This window comes from Platichthys flesus, chromosome 10, assembly GCF_949316205.1.
Source record: "Platichthys flesus chromosome 10, fPlaFle2.1, whole genome shotgun sequence".
Taxonomy (NCBI): Eukaryota; Metazoa; Chordata; class Actinopteri; order Pleuronectiformes; family Pleuronectidae; genus Platichthys; species Platichthys flesus.
The window spans coordinates 6,143,981-6,155,905 of NC_084954.1; the positions used below are offsets into that span (position 1 = coordinate 6,143,981).

The 11,925-nt window shown below is 40.3% G+C and overlaps 1 protein-coding gene across 1 annotated transcript; it reads right to left on the reverse strand.

Moving 5' to 3' along the window:
• Positions 1-339: 339 nt before the first annotated feature.
• LOC133961641 (plastin-1-like) lies at positions 340-8,333 on the reverse strand. The gene is made up of 16 exons (XM_062396887.1): positions 8,156-8,333; positions 7,869-7,959; positions 6,332-6,492; positions 6,120-6,249; positions 4,682-4,814; positions 4,374-4,455; positions 4,085-4,250; positions 3,755-3,897; positions 3,562-3,657; positions 2,882-3,083; positions 2,575-2,653; positions 1,802-1,916; positions 1,576-1,709; positions 1,335-1,458; positions 1,105-1,238; positions 340-1,010 (listed from the first exon to the last, which is right to left on the reverse strand). Exons 2-16 carry the CDS (start codon positions 7,936-7,938, stop codon positions 872-874), a joined length of 1,908 nt encoding a protein of 635 aa, XP_062252871.1. The 5' UTR covers positions 7,939-7,959; positions 8,156-8,333; the 3' UTR covers positions 340-871.
• Positions 8,334-11,925: the final 3,592 nt, after the last annotated feature.

An 11,925-nucleotide genomic window follows, 5' to 3' on the forward strand; every position in this document is an offset into this window, starting at 1 on the left:
ATTGAACATTAGCTATTGAATTCCACAGATAGGAGTGATTATTAAATGGATAATAAATATTGTAACAACAATAACAACAACAACAGGAAATATAATTTGCCTTGATTTGTTTTGCTGAGATATATGTTACATATTTTGCATTGTATATTGTTTGTAAACCACACCAAAGATAAAAAATACTCAAAAGCAGTTGAGTATTTGTTTTTATTGACATGAGTAAATGTTTTCTTCTTTTTTCAACCAGTAGTGTAATTTAGTTGAAATGTGTATTATGGTTACAGCAATAAATACAATATAGACAATATTTTGATTTTCACTTTAGTAAGTTTAATAGATTTTCAAGATTTTCAAGAACTGTTCCTATTTTAAAGATTATATGTATATGCTATTTAAAAAAACACATGGCATTTGTTCTATTTTTATGTACTAACATTTGTTATAAACCTCTACAAGTTCAAGTAATACACATATACAATGATACTCATAACGTTTTTTTAATAATTAAATAGCAACATTCAATCCACAACATTTACAGACTTAAAGAAGTGGGTCATGTATGTGTATTGCAGCAGTAAGAAGCTGTTAAGTCATATTAAATATGAAACAGCCAAGAACAATTAGCAGCCTAATCACAGATAAGCAAATGCAGTGTTTTTTTTTTGCTGGTGAGAAATTGTTTTCAAAATTTGAGCAGAATATAAACTGTTGAGTGATCCCAACAAGGTCAAAGGTCAAAGAAAAAGAAATGACATGGACGTGACAAAGATTTGAAGAAAATAAAGATAGCGAATGGAAACAAAATGCTGTCATGAATCATATTGATATTTGGTTCCCAGGTTTGTTCATGTCTGCTTTCTTCTTTGTCTGTTTTTCAGCGCTTGTGTTTTTTCAAGCTGTGGCCCATGAGGCAGGCGAACAGCGTCAGCACCATCTTGGGATTCACCTCCACCAGATCATCAGGCAGCGCATAAACACGAGCTCCGATCTTACGGGCCAATGAGATGGCGTACCTGAGAAGTGCAGGAAGAGGAAGGAGTTAGGAGGCAATGATTGAGTGAACAATACAACGAGAAAGGGCGACAATTACAACTTCTTTTGTTTTACTTTGCGTTTGCGAGTTTATCGTCATTCCTCAGCGCTCTCTCATGTCCTCTCTTCACCATGTCCCACTTGACTGTACCGGGAGCGATGGCATCAATCAGGTCAATCACTGGCATACTGGTGCTGATCAGATCGTCCTGCAGATAACACGGGAATGAGGTTAAAAGCAATCATATGTTTGACATAATAAAATATGTTCTCTCACACACACACACACACACACACACACACACCCTGAAGCTGTTGATCTGTGTGTCCTTTTTTTTCTCGCTCAGCGTGGCGTTGACCCAGTTGAGGATGATCTGATCTCCAACCTTTTCTCCATCGCCCAAATCTGACAACACCAGCAGTGTGTACCTGAAGGATCACAAGCAGGAGTGATGACTGACACCATACAAAGGGTGAAAATGGACAATCCTTCTTTCCAAAACACCCGTTCTACAGCCAGTGCAATGTCCCACGCCTCACACGTACCTCCTCATCAGCTGCCAGACCAGGGCCAGGGTGTGCATGGGGCTGCCCGAGTTTATGTTATCTCCTCCGATACCAACCAGAGAGAAATGAGCCATGTTCCGGCCCAGGTCAACGGCATAATTACAGTTCTCCAGCTAAAAACATGTATGACATTTTTTTTTTGTATTTAACAACAAAAATGTTTTAATTTGTTTGGTTGCTCTCGTGTGAAAGAAGGTTGATGTACCTTCTTCATTTTTGCACCCAGCATTGGATAAGGAGGTCTGTTGACTCTCTTCCAGTTCACAGGGACATTAACTCGCTCATAAAGCTGCAGAATCACCAAACCATCACACAGGTCACTGCAAAAGACAAACAAATAAACATTTGTGCTTAATTTGAAGGAATTCCCTGAAGATATTCTTCGAGATTTCAAAAGTAGGGGCGGACGGACAACCCTAAAAAAACATACAGCCATAAAAATAGGTGAAAATATTCCATTGTACCTTTGTTGTGTAAGATTGGCCCCGTATCAGTAATTCTAATGAACTGAGCAATAACCATATCAAACAGGATGTTGATAAGTGTAGCTGTAAAAGTAATAACATTCAGCTTTAACCTTCAACCAGATACTGAACAAACTGTTAAAAGTCTGAATAGAGTTGTGTGCTACTGCTAATCTTACTATTACTGCTGTAATAATAATTAAATAATTTATACATAATTCTTTGTTTACATGACACCGTTCAGAACTAATTGAGAAAGAGAAATCCAGAACAAAACAATAACAAAGAAATCAACAAACATCTATCATATATATACAAATAATTTGTATTCAAACATATTTATCAGAGTGTTTAAAAAGGACATTATAATGTTGTTCACCAGATTTATAAACTAAATGTCCCAACACACGTCTGTCGTACTGGTCAGTCGATGGTGTGAAAACAAACAGGAATGTTAAGTATCACCATCTCTTCAGATAAGGTTGATCACACTGATGTGTAACTGATGACCTACCAGTACAGATGGTTAACATAAGGAGAGACGCCCAGAGAGTTCATCCAGTTGCGAAAGGTTTTCTCTTCTTTGGACTCACCTGTAAAGACACAATGGCTATAATCAAGATTCTGACCTGCTGTTCTCACACAGCTGAGTTCAGCTATCACCTGCATACAGTTCATCTCGATTTATGGCTGCTGTAACCTGTCACACCCTGAAAGCTCCATTTATTACTATTTATTGGCTAATGAACTGAGTGATTCGTTCCCCATTCTTGACGGAGAGTGGTACAGTCCGTATTTAATCTTGGTTTTGTGTATCTTACCCACTATGTGTGCGGTCTCTATGCCGTTGATGTGAATCTGATTTTCCCCCAGAGTGGGATGCATGTTGTACAGGTTGGCCACAAAGGCCAAGTTGAGTTTGCTGTTTCCAGATGTGACGTCGTGGGCCGAAACAAACTGTCTGCAGTCCAGCCGGGCCGCCTGCTGCAGCATCAGCTCGGCCCTCTGCTCCAAATCAGGCTCCTGCACAGACATGGGAAACAGAGACATCTGTCAATACACAGACAACACAGGCAACCAGACTCGAGTCCATTAGGGAGGTCACATCATTAATCATGTCAATAACATTCACTTTATCTGCAGGATGATGAAACAGAGAGAGATACAAGGACAAATAACAGATAAATTACCCCCGACATATACAGTAAAAAAATACCCACGACAAGGCATATTGCAATCAAGCTGCAATCAAGCTCTGCACACTCATGCTGTTGATATCAACTCCATAAATACAAGTTTCAACGAGATCCATGAATTATTCTCTGGGAAAACAATGAAAAATATCCCCAAAAAACTGGACTCAACTCACAAAGTAAAAAGAAAAAACCTGGATGCCCCCTTTTCAGCAGATCCGCACCTAAATCTAAAGGTTTCTCAGATTCAGATGTGTTTCAGTTTTTTATCGTCACATTTCCCATTACCTGAAAACAGTCAGACTTACAAAGAGGCCGCTCATGTCGATTTTGACCCTCATCTTGGAGCCTTGCTTTCCACAGGAAGCGATCTGGTCCAACAGGTGGAAGTAGGCCCGAGAGTCCTGCAGGGTCGCAGCACAAGAGACGGTCATACTCATGTCTCTCTTTGTGTAACTGCATGTGTGTTTGTTGTGTGTGTGTGTGTGTTCCGCAGCGCACCGTGATGTCGTCACTGAAGTTGCTGATCGTGTGCGTCTCTGCGTTGCGTAGATGATGGTTGACCCAGTGAAGCAGCAGGTCCTCGGGGGACAGAGACATTATGTCTTCCAGTTTTTCTCCCTCTTTCAGAAGTCCAATTAGAGCTGGAAACACGCAGAAGTGAAGTTAGTTTAGAATTAAAGCATGAAGCTTTCAGTGGAAATTGATAGTGAACAGTGAAACTATCACAGTTTACAATCAACGAAACTTAACCTATTATTATAAGACTAATGGCACTAATTTGTATGCGTGTGTGTCTGTGTGTGTGTGTGTGTCTGTGTGTGTGCTGACCTTCGTTCCTGCTGACTTCTATATCAGCAAACAGACCAATTTTGATAATCTGCCATAGCAGGCCCATCACCAGATGGGGTTTCCCAGCCATCAGATCATGGGCGTCTATGCTCACCACCATGCAGCCGATCGCTGACGCGGAGTTCAGAGCCAGGACCAGGTTTTCCTACAAAATCCATCCAATCACACATGGACATGTTTATTCAACTTGACAGCAGCAAAATGAATTTGTGAGTACGTGTTTGTCGTGTCATGGTTACTGTGATTGAACCAAAAAGCCGCCACTCACGGTCATTTTGAAGGTGGTGAGTTTCTTTGTGTTGATGACTCTTTCGTCAATCGTGTCCGGCTGAGACAGGTTGATCATTTTGCTGAATAGGGAACAGAGAGAGAGTGAGCATGTGTGAAATAAAGAGAGATGATTGTTGGATCAGATTCCAGAGGTGAACGATCCTTCCTGTGTGATACGAGGACGGGAGGGAGGAATGACTCGCCATAAAACTACAATAAAACAAACATCACACCATTCCTGCTTTAACCTCCGTTATCAAAGCCAATGTGTGTGTGTGTGTGTGTGTGTGTGTGTGTGTGTTTTACCAGAGCACAATTCCATCACGGACGGAGTTGAATAGACTTTCATCGTTTGGGTTCATGGGCAGCAGATGTTCACAGTCTGCATCTTTGGCCAAAGCTTTGTTGATCCAGTTGACGAAAGCAACCTTCTCCTCATCTAGACACACACACACACACACACGACACACACACACCAGACACACACACACACACACACACACACACACACACACACACACACAGTCACATTAGCTGATTCGATATCCGCTTTTAAATCATAGATTAAAGACAATTACTGATTCAAGCTTGTCCACTGTAGACATTTTTTCTCCACTTCTTTGTTTGTATGGGTTATAGATTATTGATCAAAAATATTGCTCAGTCAAAACAAGCAGTGTGTAGAGTCCGCTGTGGTCATTGTGCAGGAGTAATGCATGTTATTTTACTACTTTCTGATATAGAAAATACTTAATACCTAATGCCTAATACCTAATATCTAATAACTAATAACTAATACCTAACCCTCACCCTCACCCTAACCCAAACCCTTGTGGCACATACTATTTTACTTTCATTTCATTCAACATTTATAAAATGGTTCATAACACACCAAACTCCTGTGAAACGTATAGTTTTCTCCATGGGAGGACAGAGATGTTTTACCAAATCTTTTCATCAACACCTTCATAGGGAGACTAGTTATTATGGCCACAATTCATGAATTGTGCACAACATTGTTCAAACAGTTAAACATTCACCTGATCACAAATGCACCTTCATGCCTGATTTCAGCAAAGCATTATATTTCACTTAAAACAGTGGGCTCTTTAAAACACGCCCGCTAGGTCATTTGGTTCAGTGAAATCACAGCTATCAAAAATGTTTACTCTTGTTTAAATACCATGAAGGCTCCATGTCTGGTAGTTGATGTCAATATAAAGCTATAAAGTATGATAAAAAATGTTTACCGTAGTCGTAAAGCTAGAACAATCCGGTCAGAGTGTGATGGGTCACAGATTATCAAATTATCACAGGGTTAAGAGAAAGATAAACAACTGGGGTCCAAAATCTTTTTATCTTTAAAGTTTGTAGAAATACCTGCAGAACAGCTGCAAGAGTTTCCAGGGTTTTAATGTAGAAACTAGGATGGCACTCAATAAATCACCCAGTTCCTCCACCAGGGCCAAACAGTTCCCTTACTTTCAATTAAGCTGCACCAATGAATTAGTCTGTGGCGTAAACCGTGAATATATTGAAAAACGCAATTTTGAAAGAAATTAAAATGAAAATCCAGATCCCCACCAAATTGGAATGGGTTCTTTCCTGACCCATATTTCATCCTTTCACCAAGTTCAATGGAAATCCATCCTGTTGTTTCCAAGTAATCTTTTACACACACACACACACACACACACACACACACACACACACACACACACACACACAGCATCCTGTCACTCACCAGAGTAGGAGTGCTGCGTTCCCTCACTGGATTTCCTTGACGTTCCCCCAAAGGATCGGATCCCGTCTTTCCTCGTGATGGATTTCCTGAACGACTCGCTCAATGTTTTGCTCTTCAGCTCCTGATAGATCTGAGCGTGAACAGCCTGTGTTACTCCTTGTGCAGGGTTTCATGCATTCGTCCATATATTTGTCGCATATCACGCAACTTACTGAAACGAACTCCTCGAAGCTGATCTTCTCGTCCTTGTTGGTGTCTCCGGCGATGAAGGTCTTCATGATCTCTCGCACCCTGTAACCCGGCAGGGAGAAATTCGCCTCTCTGAACAGCTCCTGAAGCTCGAAGTCACTCACGAAGCCGCTCTTATCAATATCTGGATTTACATAGACAGAGACATAGAAGCAAACACACACACAAAAACACACACAGGTTTATGAAGCTTCACAAACATTCATCTAAAGAGTCAAATTTCTGTTTATAAAAATCATGGATGATAGAAGCAGGAACAAAGAAGGGGCCAACAGGTCAGGTACTATATTTAATATGGAAATGATATTGAGAGAACAAATATTTGAGTTAATTTACATTGAGATGTCATGTCCAAAAAAGTGCTGATCCATTCAAAGCAAAATAGATATTCATGTATTATTCATTAGTTATTATGACCTTTGCTCCCCATATATGCTGAATTAAATGTTTACGTCTGGCTAGACTCTAGCTTATAGATTTCACAAACATGATCTGTAGGTGTGAAGCCCTTTTTCTACCACTTTGTTAAAGACAAATTCTGTTGGTCACTTTCATGAAAATCCTATGCAAAATTTATATTTATGATAACGATAATGAGTTAGTATAAGAAACAAGAACTTAGTATCTCAAAATAAGGCGTAACGATCTCAAAATATTGACATAATATCCCCAAATAATGACTCGGTATTTAACATAACAACTAAGGTAATCAAAATAATGATAACGGTTTAGTATCTCAAAATTTTGACATAAAATCTCAAAATAAGGACTTAGTAACTCGAAGTGAAGACTGAAAATTCAAGAATAATGACCTACTATTCAAATGAACAAGTTAATTTCTCAAAATAGATGATGATCTCATATCCGAAGAAATTACTTAGCATGTCATAATTTTGACTTTTAACTTCATAATTTTGACTTAGAATCCTTTTTTTCCCCCTCTCACTTGCAGAAATGGACTTTCTACATGATCATATCATAAAAGGTCCCAGGTGACTCTGCTGACGTCACGTGAGCACAAATAAACAATGTCATACTTAATCTGCCCACAACATGGTAACACAAAATAACATGTCACACTGGGAAGAGTCTCTACCTCAACTCCATTATTATTTGATTAACGCACCTAATTCCATTATAGAACTATGAGGATTATCTGATCAAATCTGGCACCATCTCAGCAAACTACCTCCCACACACACACACACACACAAAGTACACACACTTAACATCCCCAGCAATAAAAATCTCTTACATAAGATAATGCTTTATGGTAGGACCGTAAAAATATTTCTTTGTCCGCTATAGACCTTTTTCCACAGCAGCCATTTTGACATTGGAGTAATCAGTAAATGCAGATTGATACTGATCAGACTAAAAAAGACTATTGACCTTCACTGTCATTTAAAACATCCGCGTTTATATTGAGTGGTGGCTGTTGTCCTCAGGTTTGTGGGGTCAGGTTTGGTGTGCCAGTGTGGGTGTGGCTGTGAAACTCACCAATTTTATTAAAGGCCTCTCTGAGGTCCTCCAGGTCCTCTCTGTGGATCTGGGTAACGTGATCCTCCATGGTGGCTTCTGCTTTGTGCACCTGAAACATGAACACACACACGTTCACAGATTTGGCTTCTGCAGGACGGAGAATTGTTCAGATACACAAACATGCAGGGTTTAACAACTTAGAGGTTCCACATAAATGCCCTCTGGTCTTTGCATTTCACAATAAAGCATTGTTTTAATGTTGGAAAGGAAACTGTGTGACACCGCCATGCAGGAGACAGACATACCTGTGTGTTTCCCTGTCTCGAGCTATGAACCTCTCGCTGCAGTTCTCTCTGGTCTGACCACAAGAGTCAAGTTGTCCGGAGCTCCGCGAGCCTCTAGACCCGGGGCAGAGAGGAAGCTGGATCCTGCAGAGGCTGCAGAGCTGATTATCTCTCCTAGGAGGAGTCACTCCGGAGAGGCACGGAGGGGACCTTTGGCCTGCCTGTACCATGGGGCAGGCGTAGTCACACAGTTAACATTTAACACCTCAGCTGTGTCATCACGTTATTGTCCAGGAAGCTTCTTCTCCTCACCGGTAGGCACACTGTCTCTCATGCTGTGTGCAAGATTGAACCATGAAAATAGATGTAAACCTCATAGAGCAAGAGTTTGACACTGCAGGAGAAATATTTATTCACTTCTTTTAATTTGAGTTAGACGAGAAGATCAATACCAAACATATATCAGATGGTAATGGTTAGTTTAGCTTCACTTATAGATAGACATTTAGGTCCATTCAGGCAGTGATTTACTGGAGTCGATGGTTTGCTTAGGTCACTGCACAAACCAAAAACATTTAATTTCCTGTTTTTACTTTGGTTTTTGTACCAATTAAACAGAACATGTGAGTTGTTGAGCTTATTACCTCTGGAGAGGACCTGCTTACTAAGGAATCCTCTCAGTCATGTGGATATAGTTTAACACAAATGGTTTCACATCTTCGTGCAAAACTAAAAACCTTCTGCAACAAAAAATACCAATTATAGTTCATACAAACTCAACCAACTGTACAAAGGTCCACTGCTGAGCACGTCAATGAAGAACCCTTAAATCTACCACAGTTTATCTGAACTGAAAAGCCAAAAAAATGACAAAATTATTATCAAGACTTATTCATAAACTGTAAGATTGGTGCTACATTTATTTCAGATTGTACACAGACTTAAGCTGTGTCTCAATTCAGAGGTGGCCTCCTTCTAAGACTGCATTTGTTACACTGTCACAAATAGACTTTGCCATTTTGAAGACCCAGAGAAATTAAGGCTCCAATGGGTGAAGCAAAACCTATCCCAGGATTCATTGCGCTGGCGTTACTTGACCATTTTTCAAAGAGGTGGAGAAGCTTAAGCATCAGGCTTCAATTCAACGGAACAGCGAACAATCAGGTTACAGAAAACCAACGGCCATTAAAAGTTTTCTGTTATCTCCACCTTCAGCTCTGTTGCCATGTGACAAGCTGGTTAAATACTATTTAGACCCGATATGTCTCATTGTGGTTCGGACTTCGGGGTCCACGTGGACCACAGATTGGGACAGAGCTTTTAAATAAGTACATTTTAAATTTTTATATATTCACCAGTTATATTTTGCATTTAAATGAATACATTTTAAGTTAATAAATAACCTGAATTCCAAACCCTGCGCTGTCTTTGTAATATTTGAGGTCAAGATGCTTTTTGGCACTTTTTTTATCACAAACTGACCATCTCTGGATCTCTGTCCGACATGTTTAAAACATGAGGGCCTGCCTTTGCCTGCACAGTTGCCTCAGTGCCACACAATGCCCTGTAACCCGAGGCAGCGAGCCAACCTCATCACTTGGATTAAACTGCCTCGCTTCACAACAACACTGCCGCTTTACTGCAGCGCTCGCTCTTTATTCCAAAACACAATAAAAGCTTGTGCGACCATTCATTTTCCGATTCTGTGTCTGTTGTTTCCTTATTTCTCTCCACTTTCCTTATTACAACCTACAAAACATCCCTCGCAGGGCTCTACTTCTTCTTTAGTTCAAGAAACTTTGAATTTTGTTCTCTTTTTCTGGAGTCACATCAGTTGTGCATTAAACAGAAAAGGTCACCTGCTTTTGATAACACAATAAAACTATAATGTGAGGAAAGAACCAAAGGAGCTTACATTGAGTCCCAGGCAGGCTGAAGGGCTTAGAGCAGGTCCAGAGCCCAAGCAGGTCCAGAGGAGAAAATCAGCTTTGGGCCCCTTTCTTCCTTTATCTCCTCTTCAAGCCTGTACGTTATATATATATTCCCTTTTTATTATTAACCTCTGTCTTCTCTTTCTCTACTTCCACACCTTTTTAAACTCCTTTTCTACCTGTCATCTTCTGCATCACCTCTTCCACTGCTGAAAAACACACGCACAATCCCCAAATCATCATGCGAAACCAAGTGTCCAAGACAATATGCGATATGTTTCCTCCTTGGCTCAGAAACAGCAAGTCAAAGTCACTATCTACATTTTAGCTTCCGCACAGGCCGGAGACTCCGAGCCCCTGTTTCACCGTCACCTCTTTCCTGTCTCAGACACCTGATCAGCCCAGTTTCCCTCTGTGACTCTGTGCTCTCCGGTTTCTTCCTCCTGCTAATCGACCGGCCTCAGGGGAGAGCGCTCCACCTCCAGCCGCTGATGATGGAGGCTGCAGTTTTAGCTGCGGAACCCTGAGCCGGGATCAGTTGTAAGTGTAAAAGAGCAACTTTCCCATAACACTCCTTCATTGATCACGGGCAGCAACGGGAAAAACACAGACAAAAATAAACAAGTACACAAATAAACTTCACATTCAAATTCACTGTGTATTTTATTAGTCTTATATCCAACTATTATTACTGAAAAAGACAAAATATGACAATTATAGAGGTTTTTAATTTTAATTTAAAGCTCCATCATATTTCAGTCGCACGGGATGATTTTAATTTGATTAAAGCCATTTAAAGACATTCTACACTAACTTAAACAAGGTTTTATCACAATAATCAAGCTTACCATTCATACTGCCTGCATATGCGATATTAACAATAAATGAAAATACTTTTCACAACAACTAACCTCTTAATTGTGTCTGACCACTACTCACATCTCTACAGGTAAGTTGAAAGAGTTGTAGGTTACTGTAAATGTGTCTCTTTCCAAGAGTGACTCTAGTGTTAGATTCTAGAGTGAGAGGCTGTGACCTCTAAAAGTTGGAACGACACACTGTTCCTCTCATGAAAGAAACGCTGAGAGCATATTATGGGTAATAAAATGCACCATTGCTCCATTTTAATACCCTGAGGGATTTGGCAGCTTTACCTGCTGCGGTTCACAAATGTAATGCTTTTATGACTCTTATCTACTTGTGCCACGGTTGAACTACATTTCCAGCATTCACCACTTTCATTCCTCTGACCTCGGCCTGGTAGGAGGGTACAAGTTTGTTTAAAGTTGGGGACAATGTTGTCATTTGGACATATGGGACTTCACAGGCAGTTTGGGCATGAGGAAGAGCTACAGGACTCTTCCAATGTACAAGTGCAGAACAAAAATCAACTTTAAAACTAAGTCTGGAGTTACACCTTTAGAGAAATGCACAAAAACTTTTTTCTCATATACACATTATCTGTTTATAGTCATGTAGTAACATCCATCTGGTTCCACCTGCCACTCCCCTGTACTGTTTTACTCAGCTGTAATGTGAAGACGTGGCCACTCAGAGGCAGAGCTGCCTCAAGTTGGAGTCAGACACAAAGCCGCTCAGCTGCTGGAGAACTGAGGAGCTCCCTGAATAACTGATCTCAGGCCAGACTATAATCAGACACATTCAAACAAGCTCATCCTCTGATGCAAAGATGGAGAGAACAGGTCGTGTCTGGGAAAAACTCGCTAACAGTGGTTTTCAGATCCCAGTAACTTCATTCAAAGTAAAAGTAGTAAAATACTTAGTTAGAAGAAACTTTACCTTTTGTCAAAATGTACATAAAAGTTTAGTTAAAAGTACTTGTTGTCAGTGTTACAGTGA